General features: G+C 44.3%; 1 protein-coding gene across 5 annotated transcripts in view; it reads left to right on the forward strand.

Moving 5' to 3' along the window:
• Positions 1-5886: 5886 nt before the first annotated feature.
• The window catches only part of ppargc1a (peroxisome proliferator-activated receptor gamma, coactivator 1 alpha), a 57690-nt gene continuing 39900 nt past the window's right edge, over positions 5887-23676 (forward strand). For 4 of the 5 annotated variants that reach the window (XM_041882533.2, XM_045221810.1, XM_045221808.1 and 1 more), the window contains exons 1-2: positions 5887-6051; positions 10033-10212. In XM_041882533.2, the coding sequence (XP_041738467.2) occupies positions 6004-6051; positions 10033-10212 (228 nt within the window). In that variant the 5' untranslated portion in view covers positions 5887-6003. Of the gene's footprint in view, positions 6052-6443; positions 6524-10032; positions 10213-23676 lie in introns of those variants that run through there. The other variant, XM_045221809.1, reaches the window with a different exon arrangement.

A 23676-nucleotide genomic window follows, 5' to 3' on the forward strand; every position in this document is an offset into this window, starting at 1 on the left:
CAGTGATGGTCTGGTAATAGAAGCTGTTCAACAGTCTGATGGTCTGGTAATAGAAGCTGTTCAACAGTCTGATGGTCTGGTAATAAAAGCTGTTCAACAATCTGATGGTAATAGAAGTTGTTCAACAGTCTGATGGTAATAGAAGCTGTTCAACAGTCTGATGGTAATAGAAGCTGTTCAACAGTCTGATGGTAATAGAAGCTGTTCAACAGTCTGATGGCCTGGTAATAGAAGCTGTTCAACAGTCGGATGGTAATAGAAGCTGTTCAACAGTCTGATGGCCTGGTAATAGAAGCTGTCTCTCGGTCTTGGTTCTGATGCTCCTGTACTGTCTCTGTCTGTCATAGTAACCATGTCCATCAAATCACAATGCCCTATGAGGCAAATGGGTTCTAACAACTTGTCACACATCTTCCACTATAGGCTGACTTGCCGCCATCCTTTTATATGAGAGTAGCTGGGACATTGCTGCAGTCATTGCTTTCAGTGAGCCGTCCCCCCAATCTACCTTCTAATCTTGGCCAATGCATTAGTCAGCCTGCCAGTCGGATACACATACACCACTGATAGACCTCTTCATTTTATCTTCATATATCTTAACACACTACCCAATAGTCCTCAAAATAGTACTTTTACTTCAAATAAAGCTGGACAGGCTCCATCTTCAAAGATGATCCTTAAATCTACAAACCATCATGACACTAAACTAAAAATAACAGTTAATAGAAACAAAAGCATCAACATTTAAAATAAAATAAAATGTATACAATGTAGTCGTGCTATTTTTAGGCTCTGCCGTATTAATTGGCATGAAGAGTACAATTAGATAAGCCTGGGCTGGGTGTGTGAGTCATGTTCTGTAGCCTAGTGGAACCAGATAAGCTCCAGCATCTGTCTAACATCCCCCATCACCACAAGGGCTGTCCTCATAGTGAGTACGTTGAGTATACGTCGTCGCAATGTTTTATATATCAGACGTGCTTCCAGAGCCACCTACTATTGTGTTCTGTGTCTGTGTGTGTGTGTGTGTGGGGGCGTTGTTCCATCTGGGCCCAGTGAGGTCACCGCACACCACCTGCTCAAAAATTGTTTTGCCGTGGCTTCTGGGTAGTGTCTGTGGGCACTGGGCATGCATGGCGAAGCAGATGTGTAGGTTTACTGGTAGAAAAAGGCCCTCGAATAGCAATAAGCAGACACATTGACACCACCGCCTACAAAGCAAGTCCCTAGCTCCAGCATCGGAATACTTTTTACAGGTTTCTGTGCAATTTCATGTTTATTGAGACTTATGTGGCAGGCTAATTTAGGGAAACAACATTGCATGCTCATGTGGAGTTAATAGGCCCTTGACTATAAAACTGAACTGAGCCTGGTCTATTCCATAGAGTGAAATGTTATTCCTTGTTGTGTTGTGTGTTGTGTTGTATGGAATGATCTATGTATTCTATGTACCGTTAAAAAGTACATTGGTAACACTTTAAATTAAGTTGCTCTTATACCTGGGTTGTAATGGCGCAATTATAGTAACAACAATGTATTCATTTGTTGTTACATTGTAAATTAGTAAATGCTTTGTTGTTTAATAGTAATGGAGTTAAGTGTTATTACACAATACACAAATATTCCTTGAATTATTCTAACTGATGTTCAATGCCATCACAAGGGTCATTGACTTGAAAAAGATTAGGACTATCTATCACTGACGCCTCAGGCTACATTCACATTTAGTTTTTGCTTTTTTACCCGATAAAATATCTTCATTAAATTGTTGGAATTATATGAGATTTATCCTAGGGGATGGATGATGTGTTAAACTTTTGTTTGTCAATTTAGTGAAAATATAATTTTGGACTACCTTCATTTCCTTTGATGAGAATGATATCCCATTTCATACCATACAGGGTCTTACTACAAGTGTATTATCTGTGGAAATTAATAGGCTACCACAAACAAGGGGTATTTGCACAATCAACACCGAGCTTGTGTTTTTTGTTGTCTGTGCTGCTGTTTCATATACACTCACTGTTGACACTGTACACACGGTTGATACTTGTTACCTGTCTTGTTCACAAAAAAAATACATAAGGTGATGGGCCAGGACCATAGACTTAACATCTCTGTATCTGTGTCATGATGGCGTCTGTGAGAGCTTTTGGCCACTAGAGGACTTTATATAACTCCATGGCCAGGACATAGGCTTGGTTAGGTTTAAATTATATTATTGTGACTTGGATTAATGCAAGAAAAACAGCCCCAGACCAGTATTTCTCCTCCACCAAACTTTACAGTTGCCACTATGCATTGGGGCAGGTAGCGTTCTCCTGGCATCCACCAAACCCAGATTTGTCCGTCGGAATGCTAGATGGTGAAGCGTGATTCATTTACTCCAGAGAACGCGTTTCCACTGCTCCAGAGTCCAATGGCGGTGAGCTTTACACCACTCCAGCCAACACTTGGCATTGCGCATGGTGATCTTAGGCTTGTGTGCGGCTGCTCGGCCATGGAAACCCATTTCATGAAGCTCCCGACTAACAGTTCTTGCGCTGACGTTGCTTCCAGAGGCAGTTTGGAACTCGGTAGTGAGTGTTACAACCGAGTATAGACGACTTTTACGCGCTACGCACTTCAGCACTCGGCGGTCCCGATCTGTGAGCTTGTGGGCCTACCACTTCCTTGGCTGAGCCGTTGTTGCTCCTAGAAGTTTCCACTTCACAATAACAGCACTTACAGTTGACCGGGGCAGCTCTAGCAGGGCAGAAATTTGACTAAATTACTTGTTGGAAAGGCACCATTCCTATGACGGTGCCAGGTTGAAAGTCACTGAACTCTTCAGTAAGGCCATTCTACTGCCAATGTTTGTCTATGGAGATGGCATGGCTGTGTGCTCGATTTTATACACCTGTCAGCAACGGGTGTGGCTGAGAAAGCCGAATCCACTCATTTGAAGGGGTGTCCACATACTTTTGTATATACAGTGCATTCGGAAAGTATTCAGAACGCTTGACTTTTTCCACATTTTGTTTTACGTTACAGCCTTATTCTAAAATGGATTACATTCTTTTTTTCCCTCATCAATCTACACACAATACCCCATAATGACAAAGCAAAAACAGTTTTTTAGAAATGTTAGCACATTTCTAAAATAAAAATAAACTGAAATATCACATTTACATAAGTATTCAGACCCTTTACTCAGTACTTTGTTGAGGCACCTTTGGCAGCGATTACAGACTTGAGTCTTCTTGAGTATGACGCTACAAGCTTGGCACACCTGTATTTGGGGAGTTCTCCCATTCTTCTCTGGCTGGGCCACTCAAGGACATTCAGAGACTTGTTCCGAAGCCACTCCTGCATTGTCTTGGCTGTGTGCTTAGGGTCGTTGTCCTGTTGGAAGGTGAACCTTCGCCCCAGTCTGAGGTCCTGAGCACTCTGGAGCAGGTTTTCATCAAGGATCTCTCTGTACTTTGCTCCGTTCATCTTTCCCTCGATCCTGACTAGTCTCTCAGTCCCTGCCGCTGAAAAACATCCCCACAGCATGATGCTGCCACCACCATGCTTCACCGTAGGGATGGTGCCAGGTTTCCTCCAGATGTGACGCTTGGCATTCAGGCCAAAGAGTTCAATCTTGGTTTCATAGACCAGAGAATCTTGTTTCTCATGGTTTGAGAGTCCTTTAGGTGCCTTCTGGCAAACTCCAAGCGGGCTGTCATGTGCCTTTTACTGAGGAGTGGCTTCCGTCTGGCCACTCTACCATAAAGGCCTGATTGGTGGAGTGCTGCAGAGATGGTTGTCCATCTGGAAGGTTCTCCCATTGCCACAGAGGAACTCTAGAGCTCTGTCAGAGTGACTATTGGGTTCTTGGTCACCTCCCTGACCAAGGCCCTTCTCCTCCGATTGCTCAGTTTGGCCGGGCAGCCAGCTCTAGGAAGAGTCTTGGTGGTTCCAAACTTCTTCCATTTAAGAATGATGGAGGCCACTGTGTTCTTGGGGACCTTCAATGCTGCCAAATTTTTTGGTACCCTTCCCCAGATCTGTGCCTTGACACAATCTTTTCTCAGAGCTCTACAGACAATTCCTTCGACCTCATGGCTTGGTTTTTGCTCTGACATGCACTGTCAACTGTGGGACCTTATATAGACAGGCGTGTGCCTCTCTAAATCATGTCCAATCAATTTAATTTACCACAGTTGGACTCCAATCAAGTTGTAGGATCATCTCAAGGCTGGTCAATGAAAACAGGATGCACCTGAGCTCAATTTCGAGTCTCATGGCAACGGGTCTGAATACTTATGTAAATAAGGTATTTCTGTTTTTTATTTCTTATACATTTGCAAAAAAAATCTTAAATCCTGTTTTCACTTTGTCATTATGGGATCTTGTGTCTAGATTGATGAGGAAACATTTATAATTTAATCAATTATAGAATAAGGCTGTAACGTAACAAAATGTGGAAAAAGGGAAGGGGTCTGAATACTTTCCGAATGCGGACCCCTGCTGTACCTCAACGGACACCAGTTTGAGAAACCCTGTCTTAATGAACACATACACTTCTGTAATCCTCATAAGCAGTCAGTTTTCAACCTTAACATATGTTAAAAATACAACAGAACAGGTCCCTGACATTTACTCACAGGTGGCCAAAAACAACTATCTGAAAGCCAGGTCCCTACTAAGCCATGCCTCCAGTCTTCTGATCTGACCAGCTGGGTCATATTTCAATAACTCAGCATCAACAACCCAACCTTGCTCTTTTTAAAGAAAAACAACCCAACTAAGTGACCCACTGCCTGCAACCCAGCAGTTGAGTTTTCCAAACAACCCAGCATTTTTTTTAGTGTATGTAAATGTCTGTTTTTAAACGGATAGAAACCACAGGGGGGGTTACATTAGTCTCAAACATGTATAAGGTTACTGTCTTGAAATTACAGTAGGCTAAAATGTCTAAAACTGTAACATTCTTTGAGAAGGGGAATCATGTCCACACAAGCACAATTTCTGTTCTCTACTGGTATTAGGGAAGCAGACTGGAAATTCAAGAAATTCGTCTACGGTTACGTTAGTTTGGGGTTTTGGAGTAGCATGCAGGCACAAGGTTAGCGTGGAAATTACACACAAGTCTTGCGTCGCTCAGGGGATTCTGAAACATATACTCCAGTGGAAAATACTGTAGTCTTGGCTAGAGATATCGGGAAACGTTACAGTGCATAGTTGGAACGTTTGGGATATGTGATTGAAGTCCAACCAATAGGCTAAACTTTAACCTCTATGTTTGTAGCCTTTTGTCTTGTTTTGTCGCCTTCTATATTCACATGATCCGTTATTATGATTTATAATCTAGCCTATGGGAACCCAGAACGCACCCTTTTTTTAATAGAAGAGCATCGGTAATTGCTTACTATTTGTTTAACATAACTAAACACGGTGCGTGATTTCATTGTAGCCTACATTGTTAAGCCTACCCCATCATATTTAATATGGAGAATAGCTTAATAACATTATGGCGCTGTTTCCTTTTAAACGTCACTATTTTACCATGTTTGGAATCGCTATTTAGGACAGATTACAAGTAGACACGTTGAACAAGGGCGGCACAAATACTTCATTGATATCACCACTGTACATTTTGATGTCTTCAATATTCTGCATGGTGATTCGATTGTCAAGCAACAATTTACGTGGTTTGCGTTCGAAATGTATTTTATCTCGCTGTCTCGTTAGAATTGAGCGATTTTATAGTTGGAAAATATTTACTATCCGCGTGCCAGACCCCGCCTGCTTTACAGTACGTCATTGGCGAGTAGTGCATGGGCTGAACTGAAGGGAGTCACTCCCCTGCCTACTTTTAATAGCTTTGTCATGTGATTGAAAGCAGTTGTAAGATAGGTGCCCTCAGTTCATTCTCAGTGAGGGGCAGTTGCCTGTGCGAGATCGAGTGGAGCGCGAGTGGATTTCTTTTTGCCTGATTTCTTTTTTGTTTCTTTCGGACTGTCATTCAGTGCCTGGATGGCGTGGGACAGGTGTAACCAAGACTTGGTCTGGAGAGAATTAGAGGTGAGCAGTTCTAAAATATCCAATTTATTGTAAACTGTACAATTCTGGACTGTTTTTGGGAACATGGACTGCGCAGAACATCCAAGACCGTGATTTCCGATAGCAAATACGGCTTTGCCTTTGCTGGTGTTGGCACGGGATGCGTAATATCGCAGCTATTGCGCTGAGGATACGATACGGGGGAAATACAAAGCGCAGGATTTTATGACAAGTGGAGGGGATAATCGCTGTTTTTACTTCATAGTGTCGTGTTTAAATTGTTAGATTTAAAAAGGTTGTAGGCTACAGGAGCGGTGCGTATCTTGCAGCCCTGGAGTTTGCTGCTGGCTGCGTCTCCCTAGGATGTCGTGCAGTCGGAAAGAGTGTTTACATGCTTGTGGAATCTTTCCATTCACGGACTGTATTCGCTCCTGTGCTGCTGTGTGAAGGGTCCGCTCTTGAAGTCAGAATTACAGAAATGTTTCAAAATCAGGTATTGTACAGTGCCATAAGATCCCTCTCGGACGATATGTGTATTTTCTATCTAGGCTTTATCTGGATTTAACGTGATTTGTTAATTGGAAAGTGCAGAGATGATCACAGGCACCGAGGTTTGGTATTTTGAAGGAGCATCTTCTCTTATACGGTATCTGGCGCGTCTTGACATATGTGGCGACATCCCTTTGGATGAGTAAAGAATATATGTAGCCTAGTTGCATGTGACCAACTGTCTTGTTTTACGTAGGCTGTGGGAATGTTTCGACCCGGTAATCAAAAGATTTGCCTAATTGCCATAGGGGATCTTTTTCCCATAGCAGACTTGGTAAGCTCTTGGTTTAAAACGCGCAGGGGGGTAGATTGGGAATTCAATGGAATGATTTTGAATAAAATAACAGGAAATAATGCAAAAAGGGATTTAGAGATAACCTATACCTCTGTTATTATCACTATGTTGTGCATGCCTATGTAGTTTGTTATAGGCATTGAACAGTATAGTTGTCTGCACGTACCATCGACATAAATGCATTAATGGGATAGAAGCTCATCTTCGATATGAGACTGCAGTTGGTTTATCAGCTTTTCTCTGTTTGTCTGTAATCACCAATCAATATGAGGCAAGCTTGAATGGAAATAATTCCCTTGACAAATGCCTGGAAATGTCAGTTTAATAATCCATGACTTACTTACCAAGTATGCATGTATTTATTTGCTTTCCTTGACAGTTTGGCATATGATTTTATGCAACAGTAGCACTCCTTTACACTTTACCTCAATTATTCATGAAGGTTGATGGATGCTCGGTCGACTGAGCCAGCGTGTCAAAGAAAAAGAAAAAAATATTTTCTTGTTTTTCTGGGCATTTTCGAGTAGATCAGCGTATTGATATCTGCTGCCAATCTATAGTGTTACATCCCCTCATAAAAATGTGTGTGTTTTTCAAGAACCTGTCTTGCTTGGGACATGCATTAGTTATTCTTCATTTTCTGAGTGTGTCAGTTCATTCTGAGTTGAGCATAAATCATGCCATGAAATTCTCAAAGCCCCCCTCCCCTTTACAATCAGTGAATTGCACTCCAAGTCCCCAGTTATATTCCTAATAATCTCACCATAGCATGCTTTTATGTGTCCTGTGTGCGTAAATCACATTGTGCGCGCGCTCCCCCCTCGCTCTGTCTGGCGGCGCTATTTCATTAACATCCTTGGAAGTCAATGAGAAGATTGAAAGGAAATGTACCTTTTGAGGGATTGTCTTTTTATCAGATCCCCATTTTGCAGAGCTGGGATAGCGACTATGATGAATTTGCATCTTTATCCTAGCCTATGGGAGAAGGAGAGGGAGCTTTGGGATAAATATAGGTAGGCTATGACATCGCATGAGTGCAATCAGAGGCCTGATCAACTGTAACACGTCAGCCGGGGCGTTTTTCTTTTTGTGTAGCCTACTTCACATAGTAGGCTATCTGTCACTCTGTTGCCCTGAGCCGAACCCTGGGCTCATCTCTGTCTCCAGACAGACTCTCTCCCTGTGTCTGTCCCCTTGGCCAACTAACCGCCTCCCAGGTATGCCCGAGGATATCACCATTAACTCCCCCTTAAGTCTGATATGCATACATCCTGCCAACTCCAATGCCAACATGTATGATATGAGGGGTTCGAATTGACATTTACCACACTCAAAGCGCCTGTTTATCTATGCGTAACGAGGGTGTGAGTGAGAAGATGCTTGAGTAGGCTATGTTGAGATAAAAATACCTGCACTTGGCTCACTGGGAGCTGACTTCTCCTTGCTTGCCTGGGGGTTGTGCGCTTTTCTCTCTCTCTCTTTATCGAAGTGACTGCCATGTTCCAGAACGGAATGCATGCATTCCGTGCATTGATGGAGTAGGCAAACCTTGCTGCAAGCGGGCCTCTGAAGCAATTAACATTTGTAACAACTTGGCACTTGAACAAGAAATGTAGGTTAGAAAAGCGCCTTCCTGGAACTTGTTTACATTTAGCTTGCAACTGCAGGCGCAGTCAAATTTTGTACCCTCATCCTCCTCCTCTCTCCACACCAAAGCGTGTTGACAGATCTAAAGGTGTCAATCAGCTGTAGAAACAGTAACAAAGCGTTCTTGCCCCTGTTTCGGTAAAAAGCAGAGTGATGGGGCTGGAGAAATGTAACCACTCAAGTTCATAGACAGAGCAAAATTATAGTTTTAACCATGATTAACTTAACATTTACTTTGTTTACAAACATTGGAGTAAAACAAGGTTCTATTTTGGGTTATGATGGGGTATGACAGTTGAACTAAGCTCATGAGGCATTTCTAAGTTATATTCTTCCATGTCCTTAATTTATATGTTAAAAAATTGATGTAGCATGCTGATTGCCCCTTTAAAGGCCCAGTACAAGCAAAACGTGATTTTCCTGTGTTTTATATATATATTTCCACACTATGCGGTTGGAATAATACTGTGAAATTGTGAGAATTATGATAATGCCCTTTTAGTGTAAGAGTTGTTTCAAAAGACAGCCAGAAATGTCAACTTTTTTGGGTGGGATGGAGTGTTGGCCTGCCTGTTGACATCACCAGGTGGTTAATTGGTTATTAGACCAATAAGAAAGAGAGTTCCAAACCTCTCTGCCAATAACAGCTAGTTTTCAGTTTTCCTCTCCCCTCCCAGACAGTCCTAGCTAAATGGTTGCTTGAGAAATTGCCCTTGCTAAGAAGCTATTTTTGTTTATTTTGGGCAATGTGATTGAAAACAATCACAGTAAGGTACTTAATTGTTACCCAGAAATGATTTGACATTGAGATAAAATGACTGCATTGGGCCTTTAAAGCCTGTGGATCTCCTCAATCAATGATGTGTGTCTGGAGCACAGCGGGGCAGTTGTCGTATAGACATAGGCCCCTACATAAAAGCGGACAGTGAATAATGAAATGTCAACAGGCAGCATTTAGCATCAGCGATGCCCGGTTTGGATCACAATGTGGCGGGTGGAAAACGACCCTTGTGTCGGAGTGAAATCTGTGCCATCGGCTACTGCTGCCATTGTGTTGACGCACCCATGCGCCCTGGGCAACCAGTCAGGTGGCAAATCTAGCCATGCTGTCATTCAGGTTGACCCAACACCGTTCAGCCTATCAGTGTCTGGCCTAGTTTGTTAGGCCTAGCAGGCTTTCCATGCAGTATGATAACTAACCATGCAGTTTGACAACTAACCGTGCAGTATGACAACTAACCATGCAGTATGACAAATTAGAAGAGGTACGCCTGTCAATAAAGATAACTCATTATCATCAGAGCCATCAAAGAAGCAATTAATGCTCTCAAGGCCAGGATGTAGTGTGCAGATATCGCATAATAACCATAAATACCTGTGGGGGTAATGTTACCTTGTGAATTCATGTGAAAAATTGGCTCCCATCATTTACCTCAGTGTGTGTGTGTGTCTGCACACTTTCGTGTGTATTGATGGGGTTTTTGACACCTCCCATCTTCTTGTCTCCACAGTGTGCTGCTTTGGTTGGTGAAGACCAACCCCTCTGCCCGGACCTCCCCGAACTCGACCTCTCAGAGCTTGATGTCAGCGACCTGGATGCAGATAGCTTCCTGGGCGGGCTCAAGTGGTACAGTGACCAATCAGAGATAATTTCCAGTCAATATGGCAACGAGGCTTCTAACCTGTTTGAGGTAAGAGAGCATATCATACTACATCTTATTTTTCTTTCCCAAGCCTCTCTTGTCCCCTTTTTGCCCCATTAGCGTCAGGTAGCCTAGCGGTTAAGAGCATTGGGCCAGTAACCGAAAGGTCGCCGGTTCGAATCCCCTAGTCGACTAGGTGAAAAATCTGCCTATGTGCTCTTGAGCAATGCACTTAACCCTAATTGCTCCTGTAAGTCGCACTGTTAAATTATAACGATTCATGATATGGCCATTAACTATTTACAGATGTTATGGTAGCCTGGACTCATGTCCGATTATATTTTTCTATATCTATAAAGTGTATGCCAGGTAAATGAACTCTTCAGAGGTCACCAGCTTGACCTCAGTCAGCGATAAAAACAAACTCGACTCTGTACGCTGAGTTCGCTATCTGTTGAAAGTTACTTGATAAAAACCTCCCCCCTAGTAGTAGTATGTAGTAGTACCTTTATATAGGACTTTATATCCCCCTGAAAAGTACAAAGTCAAGATAACGGGGGCCCAGCGATAAGCCCAGAGACCTTTGTCCTGGCCTTTGGCTTCTCTCTCTGAAAGTACCTTATTAATCCCCCAAGTCCTTAATACCAGTCCAGACACAGCTCTACTCTACTGCAGCACACGTCTAACGAAGAAGAGGGAAACAACTTCCACTAGCACTATTAAACCCGGCGCTTGGCCATCAGCCACATTGCATAATTCCCCCTTCCACAGGGTTTGGGAGTAAAACTTTCAACTTTCAACCTGCTTTGCTCTCTCACATTCAAGGGAAAGTCTAATGAAAGTAGCACGCTGGCGGGGCAATAAAGCCATAAGCTACGAGAGCCAGTTCATTACTGGTTTATCAGTGGGGAGATAGGCAAGGAATCAAATCAAATCAAATCACATTTTATTTGCCACATGCGCCGAATACAACAGGTGTAGACATTACCGTGAAACTTACAGCCCTTAACCAACAATGCATTTATTTCTTAATAAAAAGTAAAATAAACAACAACAAAAAAGTGTTGAGAAAAAAAGAGCAGAAGTAAAATAAAATAACAGTAGGGAGGCTATATATACAGGGGGGTACCGGTGCAGAGTCAATGTGCGGGGGCACCGGCTAGTTGAGGTAGTTGAGGTAATACGTATGTGTGGGTAGAGTTAAAGTGACAGAGATTGGTGCTGGCTTGGCTGGAGAGAGGCGAATGCTCTAGGGAATGCTGCTGTCTGTCTGTGGCTTGTCACGTTGTCATGTTGTAACGTCATGTTTTGGGGTGGACATGTGTGTGTCTCAATGGTCCAATGGGGGAGAGGTTGATAGCAGACGGAATTCTTTCCCCACACACACACACTCACTTACACGGACACATATACACATACACACACACACACACACCTCCCGGTGGTCCTTCAACCTAATACCAGTGGGGGCCCTAGACAGTGGGTCCGTGACCAATGAGTGGCTCAGGGGATGTATAAAATTACCAACCAGCATGTCTGTTGAGTGTGTGTGTGTGAGAGAGAGAGAGTGTGTATGTGTGAGAGAGTGTGTGTGTGTGTGAGTGTGTGTGTGTGAGAGTGTGTGTGTGTGTGAGAGAGTGTGTGTGTGTGTGTGTGAGAGAGAGTGCATGTGTCACGTTTTAAAACACAATGGAGCTTAACACTTGTTGAAGCACTCTTTGAGGGAGCCAGAGAAACCAGCACAGTACGACGTGTGTGTGTGTGTGCATGTTTAGAAGTGTGAAGATCTGTGCACATATTAACATACAGCAAAACAGTAGTATACCACATTATTTCAACACCCATGCTACACCGCTGGGTGTGCCTTGCCACGACAGACTATCAGAAAACTGCTATAACATCTGAGCAGTAATGAATGTGATGCATTTCAAATGAACTCGCTTTCAATCAACTAATGTATTCCTTCCTTGTACTGGCGGTTGCCATCTGGAATTGGAAAGTGGAAAGTTTTCAAGTTGCCATACGAAGTGCTCAGTACATCATACAGCAACGCTGGGAGTTGGCTCTTGTTATTGCTAATCCTTACTAATCTGACAGGGGAAAATTGGTAGGTTCTCAGTGTGTGTCTCTGTGTGTGTGTGTGTGCACGTGTGTGTGTGTGCACGCTCACAGGTCAGAGGCTGGTGGCTGCTAACACACTTCCAGCACTTCCCTGATTGGACTGTGTGGGGCACTGCAGCACCCAATCACAACGTCAGATTTCAGAACATGTTAATGATTGGTCAGCTCTTGTGTGAAACATGTTGACACAGGGGTTGTTTTAATCTCCCTCTCTCACAATCTACTGCCAATGTTTTCTTTAACTACCTGACTAGAGGTTAATGGGTGTTCCTGGTAGGTCGTCTCTACCCTAACCTTAAACAATGCACAAATGAACACCCACTCACACAAAGGGCCCGTTGCGCTGTTTTTTATCCCACGTGTGTGATTTGTCATGGAGTTCTTCTAGTGTTCACAGAACAGAACAGGGTTGGCAGGCAGATGAGAGAGAGAGAGAGAGAGAGAGAGAGAGAGAGAGAGAGAAAGAAAATCATGGAGTAGCAGCAGAAAAGGCACAGTGGATTGTTGAGAACTTGACAGCTGATGCCCTTAAGTGCCAGTTCACTTGGCCAGGATTTATCCGGCCTAAAATGGTGGAGTTTAGTCTGAAGGTGGTTGGGAGTGGTGGTGTTAGTAGGGTGCCTGGAAGCTGGGTGCAGCTGTCACCGTGGGGCCCCTCTCTGAAGCGTGGGTGGTAGGGAGCGGGAACCAAAACAGGGGGATGTGTTCTAGGCTGGGCTCCTTCTGGCTACTGCACACAACTGGAGGGAGGGAGGGAGGGAGGGAGGGAGGGAGGGAGGGAGGGAGGGAGGGGGGAGAGAGAGTGAGCGATAAAGAGAGGGAGAGAAATTGATAAACATGGAGAGACAGAGAGAGCGCGCGAGAGTGATGGAGACAGCGACTGAGATAGAGAAACAGAGAGAGAGGGGGAGAGACAGTGAGAGCGAGACAGAGGCCAGAGAAAGAAAGCTTTGTCTTTCCTTTTTGCTTGTTTAAGAACAGCCTTTGAGAATCCTTCTTAAAATGGACAGACTGGTCATGTACTTCAGTCTCGGTCCCACGTTACTTGTGAATGTGAAAAATGTCCAGCGTAAATGGAAAGAACAACAAGTGTTCGTTGCGTTGCCAATGATGCAGATGCTGCCGGCCACGTGACAGGCAGTGGAACATGTGTAAACAGCCTTCTTATTCCACAGCTGGAATTGAAAAAGTTGCTGGCTGTCAAGAATGTGAACACCTAGCTTGAAGTCGGTTAGGTCATTAATGCACTATGGTGATTGTTTACATCCTGCACATGGCCTATGCGCGCGCACGTGTGTGTGTGTGTGTGTGTGTGTTTGGTGTGGTGTGGTGTGTGTGTGGGCGCATGTGTGTGACTGGTATCAAGTGTTGATATAGTATGTGTGTGTGACTGTTTGCTTGTGTATGCACTTGTTATGTGTGTGTAGGCTGTCCCTTGGACGGCCTCCTGGACTCTGCCAGTGGTAGTCCAGTGGGATCCGGACTATGCTGAGAATGGCACACAGCCTTTTACCAAGCCAGCTATCAGTCTGGACCACAGTGTTCCCCAACACCTCTTCAACACGGCCCGGCCACTAAACCAACACTATATCAGACTGTGGTTGTTGTGGCTTCCAGTGGGTTTATACACTGCTCAAAAAAATAAAGGGAACACTAAAATAACACATCCTAGATCTGAATGAATGAAATAATCTTATTAAATACTTTTTTCTTTACATAGTTGAATGGACATTTACAAAGTATCAATGGAAATCAAATGTATCAACCCATGGAGGTCTGGATTTGGAGTCAGCCTCAAAATTAAAGTGGAAAACCACACTACAGGCTGATCCAACTTTGATGTAATGTCCTTAAAACAAGTCAAAATGAGGCTCAGTAGTGTGTGTGGCCTCCACATGCCTGTTTGACCTCCCTACAACACCTGGGCATGCTCCTGATGAGGTGGCGGATGGTCTCCTGAGGGATCTCCTCCCAGACCTGGACTAAAGCATCCGCCAACTCCTGGACAGTCTGTGGTGCAACGTGGCGTTGGTGGATGGAGCGAGACATGATGTCCCAGATGTGCTCAATTGGATTCAGGTCTGGGGAACGGGCGGTCCATAGCATCAATGCCTTCCTCTTGCAGGAACTGCTGACACACTCCAGCCACATGAGGTCTAGCATTGTCTTGCATTAGGAGGAACCCAGCATATGGTCTCACAAGGGGTCTGAGGATCTCATCTCGGTACCTAATGGCAGTCAGGCTACCTCTGGCAAGCACATGGAGGGCTGTGCGGCCCCCCAAAGAAATGCCACCCCACACCATGACTGACCCACCGCCAAACCGGTCATGCTGGAGGATGTTGCAGGCAGCAGAACGTTCTCCACGGCGTCTCCAGACTCTGTCACGTCTGTCACGTGCTCAGTGTGAACCTGCTTTCATCTGTGAAGAGCACAGGGCGCCAGTTGGGCTGTAAGCACAACCCCCACCTGTGGACGTCGGGCCCTCATACCACCCTCATGGAGTCTGTTTCTGACCGTTTGAGCAGACACATGCACATTTGTGGCCTGCTGGAGGTCATTTTGCAGGGCTCTGGCAGTGCTCCTCCTGCTCCTCCTTGCACAAAGGCGGAGGTAGCAGTCCTGCTGCTGGGTTGTTGCCCTCCTACGGCCTCCTCCACGTCTCCTGATGTACTGGCCTGTCTCCTGGTAGCGCCTCCATGCTCTGGACACTACGCTGACAGACACAGCAAACCTTCTTGCCACAGGTCGCATTGATGTGCCATCCTGGATAAGCTGCACTACCTGAGCCACTTGTGTGGGTTGTAGACTCTGTCTCATGCTACCACTAGAGTGAAAGCACCGCCAGCATTCAAAAGTGACCAAAACATCAGCCAGGAAGCATAGGAACTGAGAAGTGGTCTGTGGTCACCACCTGCAAAACCAGTCCTTTATTGGGGGTGTCTTGCTAATTGCCTATAATTTCCACCTGTTGTCTATTCCATTTGCACAACAGCATGTGAAATGTATTGTCAATCAGTGTTGCTTCCTAAGTGGACAGTTTGATTTCACAGAAGTGTGATTGACTTGGAGTTACATTGTGTTGTTTAAGTGTTCCCTTTATTTTTTTGAGCAGTGTACTAGGATTATGTCCAAAATTCCCCAACCAGCTGCCAATGTGGACAGAGAACCACGTGGGATCTCAAAGTTACTCCTAACGAACTACAGATCTACGAATATTTTTTCCATGGCAAAAATGAAAACACAAAGCAGACCAAACTTTTTGCTCCTTTAAAAACCTGATGTATGTAAAATATTGTGCGCTATAGCTTGAAAAATAAATAAATGAAAACATGTTTGTTTCCAACATTAGGGCTGTTTTCCTAAAGAAGTGAAATCCGCTTCGTGTTTTGTTTCCTTGCCACGATACAAACGAGGATTGCGATACTGGGATCGTCCCGGCCCTGTCTAGGATCAGACGATGCTATCTTCAATCCCTACCTTAACCATTAACCATTAAACAAGATCTAATCCTTTATCAGTTGATAGGAGCAACTTACTCCCCACTCCGCCAAATATGACTGCCGTCTTCTTGTGAATAAGGAGTGGAAGTAGCATTAACTCAATGACAGGCAGCCTCAGATACACTGATCAAACCATTTAAAGATTACTCTATCCCCAGCTGTCAATCACTCAGCATTACAGAGTAAAGCAATCGTAAAGCAATCAGATGATCAACTGAGTCTCTCATTAAGGATAGCGAGGAAGTCAACATCACTAGAGGTAAAACAAGATGTTGAGTGCGTCGACAAGTCGATGATCCCGCGGGCTGAGTGATCGGCGTCATTTTCACTGCGAGAATAGAATTCAGCCGCGGCGGTAGAGTGCCAGCTAAAATTCCCCACTGATGAATTTAAAGCAACAGAGGCTGGAGAGAGAGGGAGTGGAGACGGAGGGAAAGACTGAGGATTTAGGGCATTAGCCAGGTAATGTACTGGATATGAAATGGCTTTTTCTGCGTCGGTCACACACACACTCGCACACACACACACACATTAGATTAGTCATCGAAGGTGGGCGATCTTTCTTGCGGCAGGATTGGGATTGTTAGGGGAAGAAGGTATTGTGTCTGGGAGAGGCTCCTCTACAGTTTGTTTATTTGTTTGTTGTTGACATGTTTCCCTGGGCAGAAGCGGTGCTTTCTCATAGCAGGGCAGGGAAGAGAAAGGCAGGGGGGGATGAGTGTGTGTGTGTGTGTGTAAGTTTGGAAGTGCTGAACATGTCATGATCAAAATGTCTTGTTCAATAGCCCCCCTTCCCTACCCCTAGACACACACAAGTAGTACACTTGCACGCACACACCAGACACAATTCCACACACATACAGGCACACTTGCTAACACACACACACACACAAATACACATACACACCCTTACACACACAGACCCTTATCGCCCCCTGTTACCAGTCCCTGCTGAACGGTGGCTAAGTTTATATTGCAAATTTATGCTGACGTTTGAGAGTACAGCGCCGGGGTGCGTGAATTATCATACTGTACTGTATAATACGATTCTCTCAAGTGAGCCCTTTTAAAATCAAACACACTTCCCCTCCTTGTTAGGTCCCCGACTTTGTGCACACATACAGTATTTGCACAGCAAGGCTCCCCTTACTCTGAAAAACAAAGGCGATCTCTGTAACAGTGTAAGAGACTCAGGGATCTGTCATTCTGACTGTAAAGTAGTCTTTTTTTTTTTTTTTTTTTTTTTAGGGGGGTTGCAAGTGTGCTGATCAAAATGTTTTGTTCCAATACTCCCTTCTTCAACACACACACACAGGTAGACTAATAGGCACACACACACTGACACACACACACACCGACACACACACACACCAACACACACACACACTGACAAACACACACACACACCAACACACACCGACACTAGGGCTGTTACGGTGACCGTATTAGCGCCACTCGGGCGGTCACGAGTCATGAAGGACAATCAAATTCCACGTGACCATTTAGTCACGGTAATTAGGCTTCTCCAAGCTCTGATGCTCTGATGGTCATTAGTAGCCTACCAAACTTGCTAACTGCCTGGTACTCAGCACTCTATTGTCCCTCTAATCACTCTGACATCAATGCAAATGTAATCGAAAATCTAATCAAACACTTCATGAGAGCCCATGAGCTCATGTTGTGCAACATTTCTATAGGCTATGCAATTGAGTGAGAAAACAGTGATGGCCTCTTAAAAAGAGGAGGAACCCATCAGCTTTCTATAGGCTAGGCCTACTATATTTCTTTCTCAATTTTCCTAATATTAAGCACATTGCTTCTCTTTACAACAGGAGTATAGCCTACCTGGCTGGCATGAAAATGAACCACGGGAAAAGCGTCCTCCATTCGCTATTTAAGTGCATAGATGACATGTATTATTTCCCCTGCCCCTGTTTCGATAAAGGTGCATGATAATGGTCCATTCTAAATCAAAACAAATTTCGCACACATATTATTTAGGATATGTAAAGACAAGATTAAATCAAGAATAGTCTAATGGGTGACAATATTAGCCTATCACTTGTGAATTATATACACTACCGTTCAAAAGTTTGGGGTCACTTAGAAATGTCCTTGTTTTCCATGAAAACATACATGAAATGAGTTTGAATAAGAAATATAGCAAAATGCATAGGGAATGTAGTCATTGACAAGTTTAGAAATAATGATTTTTAATGGAAATAATAATTGTGTCCTTCAAACTTTGCTTTCGTCAAAGAATCCTCCATTTGCAGCAATTACAGCCTTGCAGACCTTTGGCAGTTTAGTTGTCAATTTGTTGAGGTAATCTGAAGAGATTTCACCCTGTGCTTCCTGAAGCACCTCCCACAAGTTGGATTGGCTTGATGGGCACTTCTTACGCACCATACGGTCAAGCTGCTCCCACAACAGCTCAATAGAGTTGAGATCCGGTGACTGTGCTGGCCACTCCATTATAGACAGAATACCAGCTGACTGCTTCTTCCCTAAATAGTTATTGCATAGTTTGGAGCTGTGCTTTGGGTCATTGTCCTGTTGTAGGAGGAAATTGGCTCCAATCAAGCACCGTCCACAGGGTATGGCATGGTGTTGCAAAATGGAGTGATAGCCTTCCTTCTTCAAGATCCCTTTTACCCTGTACAAATCTCCCACTTTACCACCACCAAAGCACCCCCAGACCATCACATTGCCTCCACCATTCTTGACAGATGGCGTCAAACACTCCTCCAGCATCTTTTTATTTGGTCTGTCTCACAAATGTCCATAACACTTTCTTCCAATCTTCCTCTGTCAAGTGTCTGTGTTCTTTTGCCCATCTTAATTATGTATTTTTATTGGCCAGTCTGAGATATGGCTTTTTCTTTGCAACTCTGCCTAGAAGGTCAGCATCCCGGAGTCGCCTCTTCACTGTTGACGTTGAGACTGGTGTTTTGCTGGTACTATTTAATGAAGCTGCCAGTTGAGGACCTGTGAGGCGTCTGTTTCTCAAACTAGACACTCTAATGTATTTGTCCTCTTGCTCGATCTTCAGTATCTTGGCAATTTCTCGCATGAAATAGCCTTCATTTCTTAGAACAAGAATAGACTGACGAGTTTCAGAAGAAAGTTATTTGTTTCTGGCCATTTTGAGCCTGTAATTGAACCCACAATTGCTGATTGACGAGCTAAACCACTTCTATGCTCGCTTCGAGGCAAGCAACACTGAAGCATGCATGAGAGCACCAGCTGTTCCGGATGACTATGAGATCACGCTCTCCGTAGCCAATGTGAGTAAGACTTTTAAGCAGGTCAACATTCACAAGGCCGCAGGGCCAGACGGATTACCAGGACGTGTACTCCGAGCATGTGCTGACCAACTGGCAAGTGTCTTCACTGACATTTTCAACATGTCCCTGAATGAGTCTGTAATACCAACATGTTTCAAGCAGACCACCATAGTCCCCGTGCCCAAGGACACTAAGATAACCTGCCTAAATGACTACCGACCCGTAGCACTGACGTCTGTAGCCATGAAGTGCTTTGAAAGGCTGGTCATGGCTCACATCAACACCATTATCCCAGAAACCCTAGACCCACTCTAATTTGCATACCGCCCCAACAGATCCACAGATAATGCAATCTCTATTGCACTCCACACTGCCCTTTCCCACCTGGACAAGAGGAACACCTACGTGAGAATGCTATTCATTGACTACAGCTCAGCATTCAACACCATAGTGCCCTCAAAGCTCATCACTAAGCTAAGGATCCTTGGACTAAACACCTCCCTCTGCAACTGGATCCTGGACTTCCTGACGGGCCGCCCCAGGTGGTAAGGGTAGGTAACAACACATCTGCCACACTGATCCTCAACACGGGGGGCCTCAGGTGCGTGCTCAGTCCCCTCCTGTACTCCCTGTTCACCCATGACTGCATGGCCAGGCACGATTCGAACACCATCATTAAGTTTGCTGACGACACAACAGTGGTAGGCCTGATCACCGACAACGATGAGACAGCCTATAGGGAGGAGGTCAGAGACCTGGCCGTTTGGTGCCAGGATAACAACCTCTCCCTCAACGTGACCAAGACAAAGGAGATGATTGTGGACTACAGGAAAAAAAAGAGGACTGAGCACGCCCCCATTCTCATCGACGGGGCTGTAGTGGAACAGGTTGAGAGCTTCAAGTTCCTTGGTGTCCACATCACCAACGAACTATCATGGTCCAAACACACCAAGACAGTCGTGAAGAGGGCATGACAAAGCCTATTCCCCCTCAGGAGACTGAAAAGATTTGGCATGGGTCCTCAGATCCTCAAAAAATTATACAGCTGCACCATCGAGAGCATCCTGACTGGTTGCATCACCGCCTGGTATGGAACTGCTCGGCCTCCGACCGCAAGGCACTACAAAGGGTAGTGCGTGCGGCCCAGTACATCACTGGGGCCAAGCTTCCTGCCATCCAGGACCTCTATACCAGGCGGTGTCAGAGGAAGGCCCTCAAAATTGTCAAAGACTCCAGCCACCCTAGTCATAGACTGTTCTCTCTGCTACCGCACGGCAAGCGGTACCGGAGTGCCAAGTCTAGGTCCAAAAGACTTCTCAACAGCTTCTACCCCCAAACCATAAGACTCCTGAACAGCTAATCATGGCTACCCGGACTATTTGCATTGCCCCCCCCCACCCCCACCCCATCTTTTTACGCTGCTGCTACTCTGTTAATTATTTATGCATAGTCACTTTAACTCTACCCACATGTACATATTACCTCAACTACCTCAACTAGCCGGTGCCCCCGCACATTGACTCTGCACCGGTACCCCCCTGTATATATAGCCTCCCTACTGTTATTTTATTTTTCTTCTGCTCTTTTTTTCTCAACAGTTTTTTGTTGTTGTTTTATTTTACTTTCTTATTAAAAAATAAATGCATTGTTGGTTAAGTGCTGTAAGTAAGCATTTCACTGTAATGTCTACACCTGTTGTTTTCAGCGCATGTGGCCAATAAAATTTGATTTGATTTGATGCTCCAGATACTCAACTAGTCTCACGAAGGCCAGTTTTATTGCATCTTTAATCAGCACAACAGTTTTAAACTGTGATAACATAATTGCAAAAGGGTTTTCTAATAATCAATTAGCCTTTTAAAATGATAAACTTGGATTAGCAAACACAACGTGCCATTGGAACACAGGACTGATGGTTGCTGAAAATGGGCCTCTGTACGCCTATGTAGATATTCCATTAAAAATCAGCCGATTCAAGCTACAATAGCCATTTACAACATTAGCAATGTCTACACTGTATTTCTGATCAATTTGATGTTATTTTAATGGACAACTTTCTTTCGAAAACAAGGAAATGTCTAAGTGACCCCAAACATTTGAACGGTAGTGTATTAACATTTGTGAATCATGCCCAGCACAAGGCAAGAAATGACTTTTTCTAATCATAGTCACACACCTCATGTAGCCTAGCCCATAGGCCTATATGTTTTGATAAGGTTTGTATCACAACTAAAGTGGCCAAATAACTTCTTAAAATTAAGCACATTAATCCAGTTTACAAGGGGTGTAGAGCCTAACTGGCATACATAAGCAGCACGTGAGTTTCAGGTTTGGGGAAGATAATTTTCACCGTAAAAATGCACCTTTTATAATAAAAGCATTACATCCGTAATCACATTTGTGTTCACTTTTGATAATGGTGTTTTCCCGCTAATGGAACATTCTTGCTTATAGCCTACTGCCTACGCTTATAATGTGATGAAATAGTCTAATAGTTTAACCAAACATTTTAAGCTAAACGTTCTGATCTGTTGCGTCAGCCTTATTGCGTAAAAAATGTTTTTTGATGCTAGTGGTTGTATTAATTTGGGATCTATCGCATCCCACAACTGTCCCAGACTATGTTTGGAATATTTATTTCTCGCACAGAATAGAATAGGTCAACCTTTGTACTATGGGGGATAGTAGATTGACATAGGCTAGTGCTTTTGCTGTTCGTTAGGCCTACTCTTCTTGTTGGCTGACGAAAAGTAAATGTGGACAGTTCTTCCAATATCTTCAATATGCACCTTGGAATTGGATAAGGACACGCGCAGTTGCGTCCCCGATGTGTCTGTCTTCACTTGTAGCCTGTGAGAAAGAGCTGATCACGTGATGGAGAGCCATGTGAGTGAGCGGTGTTTCGGAGCACGCAGTACTCAGGGAGAAGGGAATTATAATTATTATATTTAGCCCAAGGGCACAACGGACACTGGCCGCAAAAGGCATGGATTTTTTTGGGGTGCATTACGGCCACACAAAGGAGTGCTTGTCAAATTGTGAATGAGAGACTGATGAAGTGTGTACAGTCTGCGCAAAAAACAAAGCAGAGCTCAAATCGTTTGGAGAAAATATCCTTTCTATTTTATTCAGCTTTGTTCAATTGTATTCTTCATACTATAAAATAATATAAAATAATGCCACGGAATTCTAAGCAAATCTTGTCTGCTAAATGAACTAGTATAGCCCACAGCCGTATGGCATAGTCAGATCAAGAGCTAACATAAGGACAACTCAGAGTATGCTATTCTTTTCTTCTGAAATAGACTACATTTTCTTCATATCATGTTTCTTTAGACCTGCCTAAAAAAATTATGGATTTATTGTTATGGTGTAGGCTATATTACATGGTTTTATTAGACTTTTTTAAATGTAGATGTTCCAAAGGTCTGCATCAGTGGCTTGGAGGCTATGTGTGGAAGCCAGGAGATGCTAAATGTGTTTATGTTAATTAACAGTAAATTACCGTGAGACCAACAGTTATTTGCTTGACAATCACCGTCTGACCGCCACAGCCCTAACCAACACACGCACACACACCGACACACACACACGACACACACGGACGGTTGAGTCCGAGTGTTATCTCCAAGCGTCTGTCAGATTCACTCCACAGCAAAGAGATACTCTCCCTCTTTCTCCTTCTCCCTCTGTCCTTCTCTCTCTATCCTTCTCTCTCTCTCTCGATCTCTCCCTCCCTGGTACAACAGTCCACTAGCTCTCCTACTCACACGGACACAGACAAACCCAAAGGCCGTCCGCAAACAGCCCTGTTAGAAAGTTTTACATCCAGTGGGCATAAACAAATGGATTGACCCGCAGACTCTTCTCCCCTCAGACTGAGGGATGGAGGGATGGTGACGAGGAGGGGAAAGGGAATGAGGGAGCGAGGCGAGAGAGGGGAATAAGGCAAGCACTCACAGCCCAGAAAATTGTCCCTGCAGGGCATGTTTTGGAAAAGAGCAAGTGGGAACATCTTTTGGTGTTTGCTTGGCTGACTGGCTGACTGGCTGACTGGCTGGCTGGCTGACTGGCTGTTTGTCTGTCTCACAGAAGAGAGACTGCTGATTGAGGGCTGGGTTGGATCAAGTAAGTGCCTCACCTTAGTCTCCTCAAACGTATTGGCTGATTTCGTCTGGTTAATAAGACACCTGCACACAGGCACGTATGCAGACACACAAAAACACACATACGCAAGAGTTTTATAATGGGTGTGTGTGGGCTGGTCTGCATTTGTGTGTTTCAATGTGTGTGTATGTGTGCAGTGTGTGGTTATGACTATCAAGTGTTTGATAGAGAATGTGAGTGTCTGTGTGTAGAGTGTGTGTGTGTGTGTGTCTGTCTAATGTTTTGGGGCCTGTGTGTCTAATAATAAAAAGCTGAACTGGCTGTACTCTGCCTGGATGGAAAACCCACTGACTGTGCCATCTGACGACACCATATAAAAGGCTGCCGACCCACAATGGGATCTACCGTCCTGCCTGTCCCCCTCTCGAAGGCCCTAAAGAGGACATGGGGGTAAAGGTTAACCATGAAGGGGTCACATCCACCTCGCAGTTCTG

This window comes from Coregonus clupeaformis, chromosome 8 (genome assembly GCF_020615455.1).
Source record: "Coregonus clupeaformis isolate EN_2021a chromosome 8, ASM2061545v1, whole genome shotgun sequence".
Taxonomy (NCBI): domain Eukaryota; kingdom Metazoa; phylum Chordata; class Actinopteri; order Salmoniformes; family Salmonidae; genus Coregonus; species Coregonus clupeaformis.